General features: G+C 36.4%; 1 protein-coding gene across 2 annotated transcripts in view; it reads left to right on the top strand.

Annotated features, from left to right (window-relative positions):
* Positions 1-17,693, top strand: part of cpeb4b (cytoplasmic polyadenylation element binding protein 4b) — a 30,741-nt gene extending 13,048 nt beyond the window's left edge. The window contains exons 3-11 of one of the 2 annotated variants that reach the window (XM_084137530.1): positions 3,405-3,495; positions 8,390-8,440; positions 9,545-9,568; positions 11,685-11,855; positions 11,990-12,079; positions 13,663-13,781; positions 13,897-14,011; positions 14,810-14,991; positions 16,662-17,693. In XM_084137530.1, the coding sequence (XP_083993656.1) occupies positions 3,405-3,495; positions 8,390-8,440; positions 9,545-9,568; positions 11,685-11,855; positions 11,990-12,079; positions 13,663-13,781; positions 13,897-14,011; positions 14,810-14,991; positions 16,662-16,889 (1,071 nt within the window). In that variant the 3' untranslated portion in view covers positions 16,890-17,693. The remainder of the gene's footprint in view (positions 1-3,404; positions 3,496-8,389; positions 8,441-9,544; positions 9,569-11,684; positions 11,856-11,989; positions 12,080-13,662; positions 13,782-13,896; positions 14,012-14,809; positions 14,992-16,661) is intronic. The other variant, XM_084137531.1, reaches the window with a different exon arrangement.
* The last annotated feature ends 4,112 nt before the right edge of the window (positions 17,694-21,805 follow it).

Here is a 21,805-nt window from a genome sequence, read left to right on the forward strand (position 1 = left end):
CTTACTGTATTATTATTTTACAGTAAATACCGTTAAATTTACAGTTTTTGGACGCGAAAAAGAACAAATCATTGTATAATTTTCAGTGAAAAAACGTAAATTGACATTCCCACAATTCCCTGCGTGACACTTCACATTTGATTTTTCTTCATAGTTTTTTATCTGTTATGTACATTACTGTTTTATGTTACACTTAATGTTGTTAAATGAATGTTTATTGCATTTAATGTGTGTTACCATGATGGTGTTTAGTGTTTGTGTGAATGACACTGTGCAGTTTCTATATATTATCATTAACTTTCTCGGCTTGTGGAAAAGCTGCTTGTGATGAGCTTTGATTCATCATGTGACTCTAATCACCACTGTGGTTGTCAGTGTATTACAATGGTACAAAAACGACATTAGTACTTCAATATGTCGGTAAATAAACATTATATCAGATTATGAAATACATTTTTTTACTGTAAATTTAAGTTGAGTCTGTAAAACCTAAAATATTGCTACCGTATTTTTTACGGTAAATTTATGGCAACCACAGCTGCCGTTTTTTTACCGTAAATTTAACGGATTTTTTTTTTTTTTAATTAAGATTAGTTCTGAATGGGATATGGGTTGTTTTAGGCCTGAATCACACTATGCGAGAATGGGAAAACAAAGCATGATTCCGCATATAATGCTGGCATTCACAGCAACTGCAGCTTCCGTTGTGGACATTAACATGTAGTGGACTTTGTGGAGAATAACATCGAAAGGCTGGAATAGGCTTTTAAAATCTGGACCGGATTTAAAGCGCTATGCGTCATATACTTGCCGACTTTGTTAATGGTTCTAGAGGAAAATCTTGACATCATACACTAAACAACTGAGGATTAATCATTACTAGACCTTCAAGTCGTCACAAACATGCGTAGAAACATGTACCTCTTTGCATGACAATGTGATTTTAAAATTGAAATCAAAATATACAATTTTTTTGTTGTCCTCCGACTGAATAAAATACTTGTCTGAAGCAAAACAATTTTTGAAAGTTTGTGGCGTGCCCATTATACACTTTTGGCAACTATTGTATAAATCTGGGCTAAAGTGAAGTCATGGAGTGTATAGGAGCTTTAAGGGACCGTTCACACAGAAAAGGTTTCTGCATTCCACTATGCTTTTTTTTAATTATTGTTTTTCTATATTTAGCCTTCATTGAAGGATGTGTCAGAGTCTCGTGTGTGACACAGTGATCTAAAAATGCAGCGCTCCCATTAAAGTAGTTCAACTTTTAAAAAAAACACGTCTAGACCTTGTTTTTTCCCCATTCCACTGCCCTGGCGAACTTCTCGTTCAAATGGATAGTTCACAAAAACTGAAGATTCTGTCATTTACCCTCATGTCATTTGAAACCGGTTTGGTAAAGTCTGTTTTTGAACCCCCGTTTGACTTTCATTGAAAGGACAAAATTGTCTTTAACAGCAGAAAGTGAGTCTTGCAGATTTTGAACCATATGAGTGTGAGTAATTGATGACGGAATCTTCAGTTTTGAGTGATTTATTCCATTATTGGCGCTAGGGATGCTAACGATTAATCGACAATCAATTAATTATCGATAATTTAATCAATAAAATGTATTGATCGTCGTTTAAGCAAGGTCATGCACATGTGTGCTGCTCAACCGCGAAACACGTAAAGCAAACACGAGGAAAAATGAAGCGGGCGCCAGAGTTATGTTTGGGACCATTTTACATTAAGGCTAGAGTTGCACCTTTATGACTGTAAGTTTGCGTGTGCATTCACAGCCTTTTGTTTTGTGCAAATGTAAGTTGTAATATGATGTTTATTTTATGTAGGCCTATATTTATCTGATTTACTTCCTATAGGATGCATTTGGTTAAGAATTAACAAGGCATAAAGCGTGTCAATAACTATGATTGGGAGTGTCATATTACATAACATTATCAAGAGAACAATATTGTAAAAAAGCGTTGTGCATTCAGTTTTTTTATTTGCCTTTTCAGCGTGTTGCTCCAGGAAGAGCACGTAACTAGTTCAATTTCACTTGTGCATTCGCGTCATTTTGTGCTGTAACCATTTTTAATATTATGTTTATTTTGTATATGTCTGATTAATCTTAGAATATCTTAATCTTAACATAGAATGCGTTTCGTCCACAACAAGGGTTACACATTCTGACTAGCACACATCTGATTTAATATATTTGATTATTAAATAATTCATTTAATTTAATGATTAATCAGATCGACTTACTTTACAATCGTACTAGCCCTTTATTTAGACTTACAACCCTTCTCATTCATTTACTGAGGAACATGTGGTTTTAAGCAGCATTTGCACACCCTGACATGCTGTTGGCTATATGCCACTGCAGTGTTAAGGCTAACGATTCATTGATTAATGGGAATTTGTGTACATTGGCATCCCTAATTGGCGCAGACATTTGAAGGGAACTCTGTCACCCCTTTACGTGCGGAGGTTTGCTACTCTAATGCTTTCGTCATGCTTTTGCGTCTGTGTTGACGTAGTTGCATATAATTGTCTTTCTGACCTTCAAAAAACAGGAAGACCTAGATTCTGTTATTGTTTGCTTTTGGTGGACAATAGAAAGAAAAATCTTGAGTCTGAGGTGTGTTTAAGATAAGTCTCGGTTTTGAGACCTCTGATCCAGTTTAAGACGCATGATTGTGCTGAATCATGAGGTAAAGGGAATATCCTAATCCATTTAAAGTCATCGTTGATTTACCTTGTTCAACAAGCTAATGTCAGATGCAACACTTCAATTAGGCTATTTTGATCTAGGTAAGAATATTCCTGAACCTGTGTTTTTTTAGGTTCTGTATGAGCCATTTGCATTGTAAATAGCTAATCTCAGGCTTTATCTCTTTGTTAAAGATGGCTTTCTCCCTTTTAAATATCATCTCTTTGTTAAAGATGGCTTTCTCCCTTTTAAATATGATTGTGCGCATGGTTTGAGTTGTTAACATTGTTTGTCAGTCATTGTAACCCAACCGTATAAACCCAGAGGAACCGTCAAGTGGAATCTTCTTCGCTAGTGTTTTTTTTATCAAGCCGCTGTGCTTTCTCAGCCAGTTTTTCAACCTTTGTGTTTATAAGTCATGTCAATCATTAGACTTGTCGCACAGACATTAGCCACATGATCTAGGGGTCAAGTGAGTAGTGAGCACCAAATTGGATTTATACTTTGGTCTAGAGCCTCTGTTGAGCCTTTTTCTTTGTGACTTGCTTTCAACAGGATATAGTTCTTTGAGATGAACAAAAGCACAACAGCTTGAACTCTATTGTAGATGAAAGGGATACTCCCGCAGAGCTGAGGGATATGAGAAATGCCATCGTAGTTGTGTGTGTGTTTTCTTGATACCCATCCTCCTTTTCTCCCCTCACAGGATCGTCCCCGTTCATTCGATGGCTTTAACATGCATTCTCTGGAGAACTCTCTGATTGACATCATGAGGGCTGAGCAAGACACTCTGAAAGGTAAGATAAGAGTCCACGAAAGGAGATTGTGTGTCAAAGTACCGTATTGATGTCCAAAAACCTTTGTCCTGCTCACGTGGTTTAAGTTGCATTGCTCTCTCCGTAATCAAATGGAAGCTGTAGATGGCTTGTCCTCCAGTGAGGGGTCGTTCACACAGTTGCGTTTCTGCTTTTCTTTTTCTATGCAAACATGCACTAAACAAGTGTTTGCCCATTGTGGTACTTCTTTTGAAGACTCTTGCAAAATGACATAGCTTTCAAAAAACGTTCAACTTTTAACTCAGTAAAAAGTTGTGGTTGGGCGTAGTCAGTCTTCCAGCGGGAAAGTTCGCATCGAAACCGGAAGCTGAAGAAACCATTGTCTAGTGTGAATAGGTGTTCGTGTGTATTTAAATGCAAAGATTATGTATTTTTTATTAATAGATGTATGGGAATGGATTATTATTGATTATCAAATAGATTAAGTATTTGTAGTAAATGTTATATGTTCCGGAAAATGGTGTGGCCCAAAAAGGGGCGGGTTTAAGACAAGGCCAAACCTGAAGTCAGGACTTGTTTACCAAGTCGATGCAAAAGTGCTACGGTAGTGCCTCGAGCAAACACCAAACCCTTTAATATACTGTGGATCCCTGTTTTTGCCGTCTATATAGTTTTTTTGTTGGAGTATTTTCTGGTTTATTTATCCCATTTTTTGTTTCTTTGGTACTTTTTGATTTTTTTTTTCTTTTGTCATTTTTGTGGGCACTTGTATATATTCTACACTGTGGACAAACCTCTCTGACACTGTAAATAAATTCCACCTTGTGCGAGTGCGCCATCATTTCTACACCCCTTTACGGACTCACGTTTCTCCCCGAAGGCAAGCTGGTGGGCTCGTCTTCATCACAATCCGCAAACGTTCAGCCGCATATAGATCAAAACTGCCGAACGTCACAGAGAAATACGTCAGAACTGTGCAAGCTTTAGGGGTTTTGAAGCACTCGATCTACTCCATCTGTGTATTCATCATCGTTCTGAATCCGATTCTGGCAAAGTCTTTGACGAAAACATTATTTTCACAGCTTTTTGTTGTAAATCATATGTTGATTTGATGGAGCTCCAGTTCTGTGACCAGTGTTACATTTATTTATTTATTTGGTTATTGCATCACTTTCATATTCTTCTTTTACGGCAGCAGAAAACGGATCGCAAAGCAGTCCTGGAGGCTTCACCTTTGATATCAGTTGTAAATGCATTCAAACAGCAGTTAATGAGCCCATGACGTTATTCCAAGCGTGTATTAGAGCATGTTCTGGAGCAGACAGTGGATCTAATCTTTTTTTATGGTCACTGCTGGCTACAGCCGCTTGTTATTTCCCAATTGAGCAGAATGGGATTACAATGAAAAAAAAAAAGTGAACGGGCATTAAAACGTTTCCTTTTTGTCTTTGGAGACTTGTTACCTTTGTGCTCTCCAGTGGCATTTTCTACCCTGTGTTTTCTTGCGTACTTATGTAGATTTCTTTAACAACAGATGTGGTGTTACATTTTTGGTGTGAGAGTGAGCAGCTGTAAAAAGCGTCCCATTAGTGCTGAATCATTGCACGCCCACATACACACGCACATACACACAAACAGAGCAAAAAGAGAGATAAAGCTCTGTGTTGACCTGCAAACAGTGGTGTGTGTAACGCCGAAGCTGCGCTGTTCTTCATAAACACATCAGCCTGCTTTCAGGACATGGAGAGTTTGTGAATTGTAAACTTGTAATCTTTGTCGGTGGTTTGAAGGGAACTGTTACATTTTGGTTTATTTTTACGTGCAGTTTTTTCCTTTTTTCTTTTCATAAATGGTAATAAGAACACCTGCAGTAAGGTAATCAACGTGAAATCAAATTTGACCCCATTTTCTTTCTTACTTAACATTACTGGTCTTATTGTCTATGTGCACGCTATTCTGTAAATGAAAATATGAAAAACAAAGACTATTTTAAGTCTTTTATATTTACTGCACATTGTCATATGAACAGTCAGTCTGTAATTTTCCTAATTAAAGTTTCGCAGCTCTGAGAGTTCAGTAAGTGAGTCAGATGTTGATTCAGAAACTGCTCTAACGGGTTCAGCGAGTTCATTCAGTGAACAATTCATCAGGCTGATTTAACACATGATGAGTTTGTGTGTGCTTTCGAATGATTCACCATAGAAATCGACTCATAAAAATCATTTGTTTGTGAATCAGATTGTTCTTGCTGTTTGCTTGTTTTTGCGTACAGCCTTCAAGGACAACTTGGTTCGGTTGTTTTCTTCCCATTTCAGTCAGTCTCTTTGTCTCATCACATTCGGCTCACAGTGTAACCTCGCAGCTCAGGTCAAATATAATTTAGTTTGCCGTTCGACTGCAGATTCATGGTGTTAGCAACGCTGTTTCAGGATTGATCTCCACAATCAACCTGCTTCTATTCTGGTGTTTTCCATCAATTCTTGATGCATAAAGTCCTCTGCCATTTTATTTTTCTCATTGAAGATCACAACAAATCATGTTACTGAAGTAAAAATTGGATGCAAATGCCATTTCATGACTTTAAACAGGATCATTTGATGTCATATTTTGTATTTTTACACTTTTGACCATGCTTAATGCCCCCCCCCCCCAAAAGCAGTTAACACACTGAGGATAGGGTGACCACCATCAAACAAACCAAATGTGGGACGATTATAAGTTTGTGTGGGACAATGTGGGACCAGCACTAAAACAACCTGAAACTGTTATATAATGTCTATCTAACTTAATTAAAACATTTATATTCTGCCTTTCAGCTGATAAAAGTTCTTTAGTCCCTTTCAGAAAACACCATCACATCACAATGTAACATCACGTCTTTATTTTACATGTCCTTTAAATTCAACATCACTGAGCCCAAAGGCAGTGGCATCATGCAGATAACTATTTTTGAAACCGTTCTGACCTTCAAAATAAACAATGAACAAATACAATATAAAACAACATGAAATTAGTTAATTCACAGTCTTCTATATTAAGAATATATTGAACCAAAAACATTCATATTTTTAGAAAGGATGTGAATTAAAACAACCAGAGCAGGCAACAAGTTGATCAATTCTGTTAAATTAAAATTTTAATGCACCGAATTATCCATTTGTTTTCTGACGGGGAACACATGGAACGAATCACCGCTCCACATTTTGATTGACAGCCGTCACAACCTACTAGTGACCGTGTTTACTCCTTTCTTTTCAACCATTGGATAGGATTTAAAAAACGGCTGTTGTATTTGTACTTCTGACAAAGCGCTGTTATATATAGGCGAAAAACTACGCCGCAAAAATAATAAATAAAATGCTTTCTTAAAAAAGCAAAAGAACAGTGAAAATGCTGTGCGGGACAACGGGTGGTCACCCTAACTGTGGATTTTTAAAAACACACACAATGAAATCTCTGTTGGATGGTTTCTTGAATCAAAACGGCTCTCTCTCTCATAAATTGTAATTTAATAACCAAATGAGTACAAGCCTCAGGGTCAGCGTCTCTCTAGAAGAGCGTAACTGCCCCCTCAGACCCAGAAGAGTGACCCCGCAGACACCAGCCCAGTGTGGCAGAGATGACAAACAAGAGACGGGGAACAGAAGTAGTCCAGTGTACAAGTTGCTTTGAATGGCTTCCAGCATTGTCCTGTGCTTGTAAAAGAGCTCTCTGTTCTTGCTAAAGCAACAAAATGGTGTGCTGGCCCTGTCCACCAGACTGCTCTCGCAGTGAACAACAGGAGGAGGGGGCGGCCAGAGCCATGTTAACACCACTGAGAGACGCAAACCGTGATGTTTCCTCTCATTCTTCTGCAAGAGGCGGTTCGGCATGAGAATGAAAGTGATCTCGATCCGGGAGAGAATTGTGAGACACCCGGAATACGTTCTGACTTGTAGTGAACGGTCATACCAAAAAAGAAAAAAAGTCACTTAGGATGATGAATTGTAACACCCGAAAGCTTATAAACACACCTTCTGATGACTGTTTCCATCAGTTATTCCTGTGAGGAGTAGAATAGCATTTTTAGGGATGTGCACCTTCAACATGGTGAACTCTTCACGTTCAGATGAGTCTTGTGAACCATGTCGGTGAGTTAGTACCCAACCTCAACCCTGCTTGTAAGTTTGCGTATGAATCAGTCGCTCACTGAACCACATACACACCTGCAAACCCGAGGTTTTTCGGCAAGGTTTGCTGTTTTGACATTGAAATAGGCCAATCACTTGAGTTGTGCAAATCTGGGTCAAGCCGGAGTGTTTTTATTTGAGGGTTTGGGTGGGTTCACAAGCCTTCCTATTTTTGTCAAAACTTGGATTACTGTAAAGTTGTTTGAATCATATTTTTTTGTGTCATTTTTACGGTTAGGGGTGTTACTTTAAACACTGGTGTTGTTTCAACACAGCGTTGCCACCTAAATATGTTGTTCTTCTCTGACATCAGAATTTTCTGAAACAATTTCAACTTCTGAATCCAAGAAACTTTTTTAATTTTTCTTTTGTATAACATCTGTAATGTGGATTGTAGATTAATGAGACTTGCATCAGTCTAATTACTGGGCGGTTGTTTTTATGACGGTGTGTAATTCAGTTTTGTTGTGCAAACTAAATTTTAAGCATTTAAAATGTGAAGAAAAATATTATTAGTTATGGTATGAGTATAACACAAAGTCCAATTGTGTGGTTGGATCAGCTGTAAGGGAACTTTGTTTAGGTGACATTTAACTTGTTTTTGCTTCTGAACAGCCACCTTTACCAAGTGACAAATAACGTACATTCAAGTGTGAAACTAGAGACCTGTTACTCTCATGTGTATTAATCCAAACGTGCCGTGTCATTTCAAACATGCGGCTGATCTATACCCTCCTCTCTCGAAGGTCGCCTCGGATTCACCCATCCCGGAGGAGACAGCCCCTTGCCCATAAATGGTATGTACATGTATTATATTGGTTTAGTGTGCTTGTGGCTCAAGCTGAAGGGACCCAACATGCTGTTGTTAAAATAGTCTGCATGTTTCTGTCAAGGAAGCACTAAAATAGGTTTAGTTTGGAGCACTTTGTCTTACTAGTTCACTGGTCATTTGATTTGCTGATAGGACTGTAGCATTTCATTTGAGACATGAGGTAATGCAAATATTTATAGTTTGCCAGTTTCACCCCAATTAAGACAAATGAATGATATTAGTATATATATATATATATATCATCATATAAGCCTGTATTATCTTGTATGGTTGTGCTAAAATCTCAATCAAGCCTGTTTTTTGGATTTATGAACATGATATCTTTATTTTAATATGAGATACCATCATTTCAACTAGGCTAAGTAAATTTAAATTGTTAAATGCAAAAAGTAAAATGCTGATAAAATATAGTATACATGCAAATAGTCAAGACATGTTTTACCACTTTTTTTCTCTTAATGAAACTGAAGTATCATATTATTTAAATATTACATTTATATGCACCAATATAATATATTAAGTAGCAATAAATGTCAGTATCTAGCCTACAATATAATTTTACAATAATATGAAATGCCATGCAGAGATTTCTATCAACATTTGTGGATTGTTTGAACCGTTTCGCTTGAGTATTACTTCCTACTGAAGTTTAAATCAGAAATGCTAATAAACGTGCCAATACTCACTAAGTTGTGTCTCTGGTGAATAGTCATTTGGTTATCGGCAGGAGATAGGCTGAAGTGCTTCCTTAAAAATATACATGCAGCCAGTCTTCTGAGTCACTGAGCCAAGACGATCTAGACAGTTTAGTTTGAGTCTTGTTTGAGCACTTGGCCAACAAACTGTGTAAATTTTGCAAGATTTTGATCATAATCATCCAGATTAGTCGGCTGACTGATCTAAACTGGCACATACTTTTCAACACATTAGTTTAAAACGTGAAATTGATTCAGTCAGGTTTGGTATAAAAAGCATAGTTCCACTGTTCATTTTTCTGGTTTAGTCAGAAAGTTCACTTTTTGATTGGGGATGTGTTACTTCACGTGTGATCATTTTATTTTACATGCAGCAAGGAATTATGGGAGGCGACGAGGTAAAGAAAACTTTTAACAAATCCAAAATGAGCAAAATGAAAAGGACTTTGAAACTATCTTAATTATCGGTGGAATAATCCAGCATCTGCATGACATGTTTTGGGGCGTTGTTAATTGTTTGCATGAACACTTGCAACCTTCATTTCCATTTGTGTATCGATTGTGTGCCTCTTTCCTGCTGTACTCAGAAGATTTTTATTTTTATTTTTGGTGAAGAGTAAATTTGATTGGCTTTTCTGTGTTCTGTACAACCAACACACTCCCATCCAGGCCACAGTTGTGACTAAGTCCCTTACATAAGTCTTGTAAAGCAGCTCAGGCCGCTGTTGTGTCACGTCAGGAGGAAATCTGCTGGAGTGGCTTGAGCCAGTGAACTAATACTACATCCTCATTCTGTGTCCACTCAACCAGAGGTCCCCGGATAAAAAATACTTCATTTTAGATAGATCATTTTTTTATGGCACTCAGACAGGTATATTCTATGCAATTGTGTTGACAGAAATAAAAACAAGATGCATTTCTAGGTTCAACATTATTTGTAGTTTAGAAATTCCTCTTTAAAAGAAAGAAGTATCAGCTGTATGGAAAGTGACGCACATTTGGTTTTTAAATTTACCAATTTACTCATGGAACTGCGTTAAGATCTCCATATCTCTGGGATTGAACTTTATAGGGCATTTAAAATTAAGATACTAAGAGAAATGTTTGTTAAAAACCTAAATCTAAAAGGATATTAAGATATCTTTAAAAACTTTTTGAGTTGCATGCAAACTTGGGGCAAAAAAAGTGCTGTTCCCCATTTTTGAAAGGTCACCGTTGGCATATAATGCAACAGAGATTGTTAAAGTCAACAGATTTCACTAATAGACCTACCAATCTCTGTGTAAAAATAAAATAATGATGCTGCCATCTTTATAAAGTCATTCTTACCGCCCTGGAATTCGGATCCAAATCTCAGGTGAAAATTGTCATTTTGACCCCCTCTACAAAATATTGGATTACTCAGTCAATATACATTCATGACATTTAATATTTTGGCTTTGATTACCATTTATGTTTGTCTTTCTTCAGAAAAAAATACTATCAAAATCTAGAATTTTATCTGGGGAAGTTTCTGAAATTTGGTTGATTTGACACGGAGTGACCCTGAAGCTTTAGTGCATGAACATGCGCTGGCCATTCACACTTACATCAACAGATTTTGACCAAATATTCTCTTAATTGTAGAAATGCATTTCTACAATGCAGAGTACCTAAATCTGTAATGCACAGCTTATTATTTTAGTATAAATTTGGCAAACAAACATTTGCACAAATGTTTCAAGGATGCATTTGTTTTCTGTTCAGGAATCTAGTTTGTTCATAACTGATATAGTATAAAGTACATTAACTTGAAATGTTAATCTGATTTGATTTAATTCCGTTCAAAATTTGGGGTCAGTAAGATTTTTAAAAGAAATGAATACTTTCATGTAGCAAGGATTCATTAAATTAGATAAAGTCTGTAAAGACATTTATAATGTTATAAAATATTGCTTTTTTCAAATAAGTGCTGTTCTTTTGGACTTTCAATTCATCAAAGAATCCTGAAAAAAACAAAACGAACTCTGTTCAACATTGAATTATATTGAATGATTTGAGCACAAAATCATGACACTGAAGACTGGAGTAATGCTTGCTGAAAATTCAGCTTTGCCATTGCAGGAATACATTTCATTAAAAAGTTCATATGGAAATAGAGAAGTTTCACAATATCACTGTTTTTACTGTTTTTTTATTAAAAAAATACATCCTTGGAAAACATGAAAAATCTTACCAACTCCAAACATTTGAACGCTAGTGTACACACATCCATCCTTTAACACAACTCTCTGTGCAGAAAATGACCTGCATTATCATTGGACTGATATATAGATTGGAGCCATAACTCAGAAATCCCTACGCTTTTCAAAATTGCACGACCAAGATGATGCAATTGTCTGTCTTAGTGTTTCTTGGGCTCCGAATAATCCGTCAGTGGAATTAATTTTCCTGTGTGGTGCACAGATATTGTAACACAGATAATAGTTCCTGCTCTCTCTCTCTCTCTCTCTCTCTCTCTCTCTCTCTCTTCAGGACACTCGTCCCTGTTCCCGATGGAAGATGGCTTCCCAGACGAGGAGCGAGCGGATCAGAGCCTGCCTGGCCTGGGTTCCCCACACTGCTTCCCTCACCAGAACGGAGAGCGGGTCGAGCGCTACTCTCGCAAGGTCTTCGTGGGTGGCCTCCCTCCTGACATCGACGAAGGTATCGCACGTGTTTCGGGTGACCTCTACTCTCATGCTTATGAAAACAAAAACAGGTTTCAAGGTTCTTTGTTAGCTTTGGAACTCTTTCCACGAAAAGCTGCGTGCTCTTATCTGCTATATTATCTTTTCCAGATGAGATAACCGCTAGTTTTCGCCGCTTTGGGCACCTGTTTGTGGACTGGCCTCACAAAGCAGAGAGCAAGTCGTACTTCCCCCCGAAAGGTGAGCTGAGGGTTTGGCACTGGGAGAGATGGGACCCTTTTAAAGGCTTTGGTGAAACAGTCATTAATAGTAACCGATGTTTTAGTTCTGCAGGATTGATCACATGACCGCACTTTGGCACTTATTAAAGGGATAGTTCACTCAAAAAGGAAAATTCTTGTCATCAGTTACTCACCCTAATGTCGTTAGACTTTCGTTTGAAACACAAGTAAAGATATTTTTAATAGGGCTTGGCATTGACACAAACTTCACGATTCGATTTCAATTCGATGGGATCTTATAAGGTACAGTACATGGCAAATTTCCTCAAGGTAAAAAAAAAATCTCTCTCAACTAATGCTGTAATCTATAAAGGGAACCCCAGTTGGTACATCACTATAATATTAAAGGTTACAATTAACTGATTTGTACGCTACTTCCATTTAAATTACACACAAGGACGTTTTTTTTATAATAATAACATTTTTAATGACATAATAGTTTCTTAAATGTTTTAAAAACATTTAAATGGTGGATGTCATAAAAACATGAAGGATTTAGTCAAACACATTTAATATTAAAAGTACAATGAATATGCAATATAGTGCATATATTTATCAAAATGCTCCTCTCTAAGTTCATTTTTCTTGAGTTTTTGGACATTGAATGGCTTTTCTGAGGTAAATGTGACATTACGTGACATTGTTAAGCTGTTTTATTGACGTCTTTCTGCGTTTGAGACCCTGATTGAGCGATTACATGAGACATGATATGGGTTTTGGCCAGTTGTTCTGCATCTTTCAACATACTTCTGATGTTCATTCATGTTTATTTCATGCTGTAACTAGTAGTAAAGCCGAAGAGATGATCGGTTCACGTGCCGCTTCTCTCAAACTGAGGTGCAACAGTGATCTGTAACATTTAAGAGCGCCAAACCTGTATTTATTGTTTGAATTTTGTAATAAAATTGACAGAATTTGAAATCTGAGATATTGTTTCATATCAGAAGTAACAAAGCTTATTGCGATTTGTTGGATGGGAGGAGTGATGCAAAGCTTATTTCATCAACTGAAAACATAAACTGAAAGATCGATTCTTGGGATTTTAGAATTGAAATCGGTTCTTCAAAATGAGAATTTTTCTTTTTTTTTTTACCCAGCCATAATTTTTAAGGAAGCCTGCGAGGTTTCTGTCCCTGCACTAATCGTCCATTCCACTTGTAAATGCAATCCATAGTGCGACAGTGAATATATGAATTATATGTGAATAAATCTGTTCAACACATAAAACAATCCCGTCTCTTCAGAAGACTTGGATTAAACCGCTTGACTCATATGGATTATTTTTTACAATAAAAAGTTTTGGTGTAATGGACTTTCAATACAAGGACAGATATTTCACATTAAAACAATCTTAATGTGTGTTTCAAAGATTAATGTCTTATGCGTTGGGAACGACATGAGGGTGAGTGATTGATGTCACAATTTAGATTTTTGAACAAGTTGTTTTGGTATCATATCCTTTTTTATTTATTCTTTTAATGCCAGATGTAGTAGTTCTGCCTTTCCTGCAGCTTTCTAACTCTAAAATGTGTTTCCCCAAAGGTTACGCATTCCTCTTGTTTCAAGATGAGAGCTCAGTTCAAGCCCTTATTGACGCCTGCATCGAGGAGGACGGAAAACTCTACCTATGTGTTTCCAGCCCCACCATTAAAGACAAACCTGTGAGGATGCACTTTTAAACCAGGCATTAGACTGCCCTTATTTGTCCTCATAAAAGTTGAGGTTCGTTTCTCAGTGGATTTGAACATATTTTTTCAATGTATTGTTTTGTAACAGGTCCAGATTCGCCCGTGGAATCTCAATGACAGTGACTTTGTGATGGATGGATCCCAGCCTCTAGACCCGAGGAAGACCATATTTGTGGGTGGAGTGCCACGTCCACTGCGTGCAGGTGTGAGGCGGCGGCTTCTTTCTGTGTGACATTAAATACATAATCACTCGTACGCTCGGTTTGATTTAATTTGTGCCAGGATGAACCAATCCAGCTCCCCTAGAATTGAATTCGGTGACTGTTTTAGTGGCTCCCTCAACATTATTTACCTTTGAAAATATGTGCTTTTTTTAACATGAGCTATACCTGTAAATATTGACCCAAAAAACTGGTTATCGCAGAGGGTGGGATCTTCCTTGTTTGCAAGATCTCTTTAACGTACTTTATCAGGAAACTCACCACTGGTGTAGAAACACTTTGTTTACTAATCAACGCTGTAAGCAAAGCACATGTTTGCTTTACATTAACATTATACTGGGAAAATTATTATTGAAAATTGATTAAAAAAAAGTATTATTGTGTAATATTATTCAAATTTAAAATAACTGTTTATAAATTTACCTTTAATACATAAAAAAAAGTGATCAAAGCTGAATTTTCAGCATCATTACTCCAGTCTTCAGTGTCACATGATCCTTCAGAAATCATTCTGATATGATGATTTGCTGCTCAAGAAACATTTCTGAATTATTATCAATATTGAAAACAGTTAATATTTTTGTGTAAACCATAATATTTTTTGTAATATTCAAAAGAACAGTTGTAGTGTAGCTAAACTCTCTTTTAACTGCTTGGTAGTAGTATGTAGCTAGTATGCACACTTGTAAAGTAGCTTCCCCAAAACTGCTAAACTTCCTGGGGAGTTGTGGTTGTATTTGAGTATGTTTGTTTTATCTTGAACGTTTGTGTCTGTGGCAGTGGAGCTGGCGATGATCATGGACAGGCTGTATGGTGGCGTGTGTTACGCAGGCATCGACACAGACCCCGAGCTGAAGTACCCGAAGGGAGCGGGGCGGGTGGCCTTCTCTAATCAGCAGAGCTACATCGCTGCTATCAGTGCTCGTTTCGTACAACTGCAGCATGGGGAAATTGATAAACGGGTCAGTGCTGACTTCCACACAACACACACATGCACACTCCCCTTCCATGACCTGGCATTGATCCAGCGAGCCTCACAAACACTCAAACTCTAAGCCTAATTAAGACATTTCAATATTTTTGGCTTATTAACAGGTTTTAGTTGAAATTTAAATGCATTCCTTTTAGGGCTGGGCCTTGACACAAATTTCATGATTCGATTCGTTTTTGATTCGCAAGCTTTCATTTCGATCATGTACAGTACATGGCAAAATTCCTCAATACAAAACATATCTCTCAACTAATGCTGTAATCTATTCAGGGAACGCCAGTTGGTACATCACTATAATAATAAAGGTTACAATTAACTGATTTGTAGGCTACTTGCAATTTTTTTTTATATTAATAATAATAATAATATTATTATAATATTTTTTTATGACACATTTGTTTCCGTCATAAAAACATGACAGATTTATTAAAAAAATACATTACATATTGAAGAATAGGTAAAGTAGAAATTCAATAAATATGCAATAAAGTGCATATATTTATTAAAATGCTCCTCTGAATGAGTTCTGAATGGTTTTTCTGAGGTAAACGAAATTGTTTACAAGTTTGAGTTTCGTAATGAAATAGACAGAAAGTTGAGACTTTGTTTTACATCAGACTTAATAAAGCACAAAGATTATTGCGATTCATTGGATGGGGGATGTGCGATGAATAAGTTTTGTTCAGTCATCAACTGAAAACATCATAGACTAAAAGGTCGATTCTTGAGATTTAAGAATCGAAATCGATTAAAATCGTGAAATCGATATTTTTAACCCAGCCCTAATTTCTATAATGCAGGACTTAAAAATAGGAAAGATGGGATTTTGAGACTGAAATGTTCAGGATGATAAAATCCAATGAAACCTGAATAAAACGTCATATTTCAAGACACAAGAGCAAATATATTTTGCATTTTTAAATGTAATTTTTTAAGGTTTAAGGTGCATTTAAAAAAAAAAAAAAAAATTAATGTCAGTGGTTTCCCGTTATTCTCATTACAATTTATCAGTTTTGCGTTTGTGGTCAGTGTTATTTTAGTATCATTGAGATCATTGTAATTTTATTGTTTTTGTCATTTTTACATATTTTTTATGTCTGTATAGACTTATTTGTATTTTTGTTTTAGAAATTTAAGTACATTAAGTTAAACTAAATGAAAATGAGAAACTACCTCAAAAAAAAAAAAAAATCTATTTTTATTACAAGCATCGAAAAGGTTTTTTAATGGTATTAGTTTTAATTTCAGTTGATGGTATTTATACGTTGTGTTATTGTACTGCCTATTTTTTATTTTAGTTTTTACCATTTATCACAAAAAAACAAAAAAGAAAATTGAATAATCATTTGCAGAACAGATTAAACGAGCAAAACACATTTAAGAATGCCAGCATACACATACAAAAAAAAAATTAGGTTAAAAAGTCCTTTAATTATTTTTAACAATATAACAATTTTTGCTGTAGTGACAGTTAATTTTAAGAATAATGGGGATTACAAACTACTAGAATGGAATTATCATGAAAATAATGTCAGAATGCAAAAAAAAGCAAATATTTGAATAAAACAATACACAAGTTGCTAGCGGTAGATTTGAATGGCACACGTGTGTGTAACCGTCTGCTGATGTGTCTCGGTCCAGGTGGAAGTGAAGCCATACGTCTTGGATGACCAGCTGTGTGATGAGTGTCAGGGGACTCGCTGCGGAGGAAAGTTCGCTCCGTTCTTCTGCGCTAACGTGACCTGTCTCCAGTATTACTGTGAATACTGCTGGGCGGCCATCCACTCGCGCGCCGGCCGCGAGTTTCACAAGCCCCTGGTGAAGGAAGGAGGAGACCGACCTCGCCACATCTCCTTCCGCTGGAACTGAAGCTGGTAGAGAGAGGGAGAGAGAGAAAGAGAGAGAGAGAGAGAGAGAGAGAGGAGTCGCAGAATCATCATCGAAATAAATGCACTTTTCTGTTGCTGGTTCCTTTTTAGTTTAACTTAAAAAAAAGAAAAAAAGACAAACAAAAAAATATATGATTTTAATTTGTCATTTAATATATTTAAAAAAATGGATGTGTATCCAAAAAAAAGATTCAGGAAGAAAAAGAAAATGTCTAATCCATCTCTCTATTTTTTTATAACTCCATTATATTTCATTTTTCGAGTGCACAGAGATGTGAATATATTGAGTATTAGTATAATTTGTCAGTAAGTATCTGCATGACTTTTAGAATTGGCTTTTTGTTAACATTGCGATTTGGAAGTATTACGTCCTATTTTAATTTAACGGAAAAGGCAAAAGGAGCAGGTGCGAAAAGAAGCGGCGCGTCGAAGAGTGCACTTGTTTCTTCGCCGGCCAGAGCGTGCAGATGTGTGGTCTAAGATCTGAGTTGTTAACCAAAGCTTGGGATACGAAAACAGAAGAAGCGAATTCTCTCAACGCTCTGTTTTTTTATTTTTAATTTTATACTTTGTACTTTAAGACCATGCTAATCTTTAATGTTTCCTGATGACAACAACTGATTCCACAACAGCTGTCTGGATTTGATCTCCATTGTGACATGCAAGAAAACTAATACCTCAAGCTTAGCTGCTAGTTTAAGTCGGATATATATAGAGAAAAGAGAAAAAAAACAAAAAATCTAAGCTCGTCTCTCACCCTTTCCCCCCCAGGACCACAGAAAAGGAAATGACATCAGCAAACGGCACATTGAGAAAATCTGCTCTGTCACTTCCTGTTTTGAATTGGAGATTCAGCAATCCTAGTGGGGAATGTATGTTGTTAAAGTTGCAGTAGTCTGCCTGCAAGCTGGTTCCAGCGCAAGGAACTTGATTTCGTTGCCGTCGTTCTCTCAGGCTTTTAGCGGCAAGCCTTTCGTTTTCATTCTTTAACTCGCAATATGTGTCTCGTAAGCCTTTCCCCAGCCCCCGGAAGCCCCGAGAAGCCCCGAGAAGAGGTGTACGTACAAGCAGAACAGCAGTGAACGCTACGTAGAAGAGAGGAAGACCCGCTCAGCCTGAGTGTAAAGCATAACTGAAGGTAGTCCATGCATCTCTCCATCCCCCAACACAAGAGCTTTTACTTTTCCGACATTAGGGAACCAAAGATGGCTGTGTAGTAGCTAGCGAACACCATGGACGTTTCCTTTCTTTCGCCCTGCAGATTTGGTTTGATTTGATTTTTCGGCCCCCAAACCCAGTCATCGTCCCGATCAGTATAAAGACCAGATGGGCTCCAGCAAACCAAAGATTGGCCTCGACATCGATCAGCATGCAGTTAAAGTCCTAGTAACACTAGTGAGAACCACCCACCACCCCGCTTTCCCAAAGGTCCAACGAAGGAGGAATTCAAATCGATCGGAAACCGTAAAGCGCAAGAGTCAGGGAGTTAGTGATACACTAGTGATAAACGCGTCCCGATAGACCCGTTCGGCGCCGTCACTCGAGCCGCTGGCCGTGGCGCTCCAACATTTTCGAAGTTAAACACTTTTTGAAGAATTTCAAAAAAAAAAAGAGAAAAAGATGATTATTTTATACATGGCCTGCTGATTTTTTGGTACAGTGTTTTCTAGCTAAATTATTTTGTCATGCACATATAAACATTTATTATGCACTACTTTTCTAAATACTTTTTTTTCAACAGTCATTTTAGGCACATTTTTCACAAATGGAAAAAAAAAACTCCTTTTTGCAATACCTCAATTTTTCACATTGTGAAAGGTAGCTTTTGTACTTTTGTTACTGAGAGATGTGCATATATGGAAATTTTCATTTTAAGAGTTAAAAAAATTTAATATATATTATTTTCAATTATGCTTTTTATACATTTCAGTGCTGAGGAATCTTTACAACTAAAGCACGCACTTGTGTTGACGCGACAAATCTGCAGAGGAGAGTTCAGAAGTGCATTGCTTAAGGTCTTGGCTCTTGTACACTAGATTTTAACGGCAACCCTATACAGTAGATTTGGGAAAATGAGCTGACAGCAGCATGGTAAAGAACAACACGTTGTCGTTCATGTTCATATTGCGCAAAAATGGCTAAAAGATGACCTTGTCTCCATAGCTGGAATATAAACTATAATAATAATAATATTATAAGGAGAATGCTAATCTGGTTCCTCGTATCACAAGAATGGATGTTTGATGTCTAGGTATTTTAACAGTTGAAAATATATATATATATTCTTGAACTGCCAACTAGTTCCTATTGTAATCCTTAGCATGCATGACGAGAAGAAGAAAAAAAAAAAAAACGTAGCTATTGAAATTAATTGTTGTGGTTGTGCACCAGATGTTCCTAAAGCTTTCGTTTAAGGCCACCCCCCCACCCCCCCGCACCCTTCTTCCCATGATATAACCCAGTCTCGATAGGACACACACACACACACAGAACTCTAAAACGATGAATTCGCAGTGCAGGACGAAAGCATCTTCTATAGTACGCTGGTGAAAAGACTTGAGAAAACTTCATCCCCTGTCTGTTTGAAGTAAATCAAAACCCGTTTGGAGGAAGGGGAACTTAAGACTTGAATGTGGTATAAATGTTGCAAGTTAACTTGGAGTTGTTATGTGCAATACTTTTTTTGAACTTTTTCCAGATAAAGACTCTTTGCAATGTAATTCTTTAATGCCATTTTTAATTGCCGACATTTAAAGAAGATGTTAATATGTTTTTCACAGTCATTTTCTACTGTTATTGTAATCCTTTTCATGCTGGTGTTTGTAAAAAAGAAAAGAAATCAAACTATTTGTACTAATATAAATAATTGAAGTTATTTTTAAAACATTAAAGGTTTTGTGCTCATTTGCTTATTTTGTTTATTTCAAGCTACTGTGATTGATTGCATTGTAATTATTAGGTCAACAATGTATTTAGCTGTTTATTGGTATATTTTTAATTGGAATGTATAATTAATTTTTATAATTTTGATCAGATTTTTGTTATATTTTTGAGGTGAAGCTTTTAATATGTTAAAGTGTCTAGTTTTTACTAATTGCTATATTGTGCTCCACAATATATGGTTCACATTTTCTGAAGGAAAATAAATATTTAAATATCTGTCTGTTAACGATGTTACTTAATGGCAAAATTTCAATAGTTTTTAACTGTGTATGGGAAGGTTGTTGTATTTATTAATAGCATTTTTTTTTTACTTAAGATATCACCTTAATTTTTATTGTCATTTCACTTTATAAGTTCCTATTTTTGTATTTTTCTTTCTAATTAAGTTATGTTATACAAAATGTCCATATTCTAGGAGTTGGTCTGTAAGTGCTAGTGAAACAAAAAGAAAAATCTAATGTTATTTAATTGTTTGCAGCCAACTATTTATAACAATATGCATAATTTTTAAATATTTGTAATGTGAAATGTTGAATGAATAAAACTTAACTGTGACAAGACGTGGACTTTTTTGCATTTCTTGCCTGAAATACTCAAGTCTCGCCCCCTAGAAATCTGCATCACAAACCCAAAGTAAAGGATTTCATAATGCTTTGTCTGAAAATGATGCTTTTATATGGATGATATGCGTGAAATGGCGAGTGGACGTTGATACGGTTTCCTATGCATCAGCCAATCATGACAGTGGCTGTTTGCTAAGTGTTAGTTCACCCAAAACTAACATTATCTCATAATTCGCCCTCGAGTCATCCTTGGTCTATATGACTTCTTTCAGTGAAAAACACAATTGGACTTCTATTAAAACATATCCTGGCTCTTCCCAGCTTTATAAAGGGAGTGAACGGAACCATTTTTTTAAGCCCCAAAAAAGTGCATCCATCCATCATAAAAGTAATCATACGTTTCCAGGGTGTTAATAAAGCAGTCCTTCCAGAAAAAAGTTTTTTTGTGATTGTTGCGGGCAAAAATCCTTGATTATGCGGCACGTTTTCTTAAAAAATGCAATTTTATGCGATGAAATTGCGGGAACTTGCAAAAATTGCGGTTTGATGAAAAAGAGAAAAAAAGATTCCCCCAACACCCTGTTCTCACTAGGCTATACCTTAATGTGAAGAGTCATTTCTTATTACTTCCTATGATAAGTAAACACACTACATCACAGAAAGTGTTGGGAATATTTAAGTTTTATTTCAGACCTTAATAAACACATGGCTCAGACTTACAAAACATTGATGAGTCAAACAAGTTCTGTAGCTTTACAAAAGGAATATGCTACAACTTCTGTAAAAATGAATAAATAAAAAATAAAAAAAATAAAATGTGTGCTCCTGTTTTACAGAGGTAGCTATACAAAACAGACATCTTCTGTTAAAATATGTGCTTCCAATGCACAAAGTGCAATCTCTTACTGTAACGTAAATTTACATACTACTAATATACTTACAATTGTAATAACGTCACTTCATAACGTTCCCATGGCAACAGGGGGAAATGGCTGCTCTTGTGTGAAGTAAACGCAACATTTTTCAACTTTCTGCTAAGATATATGTGACTTTTTTGCAACGAAAATGCGGGGATTATGAAATCATGCAAGCCCTACATATTTTGCGCGTGGAAATCGGCAATTTATGCGGCGTATTTGAAAAAATGCAGCCCCTGCATAAATATGCAGACTTTGGCTGATTATGCATTGAATTATGCGATCACATAATCGCATTTTTCTGGAGGGACTGATAAAGGCCTTCTGCTGTGAAGCCATGCGTTTGTGTAAGAAAAATACTCATATTTATAACTTTATAAACCATAATCACTTTAACGCCTCTCACAGTTCAAACAACAAACTCAAGCTCCTCCCACATTTCTCTTTACAAATTCTCCTTTTAGACTTCTAAT

Source organism: Abramis brama (genome assembly GCF_963993115.1).
Source record: "Abramis brama genome assembly, chromosome: 15".
NCBI classification, from domain to species: Eukaryota; Metazoa; Chordata; class Actinopteri; order Cypriniformes; family Leuciscidae; genus Abramis; species Abramis brama.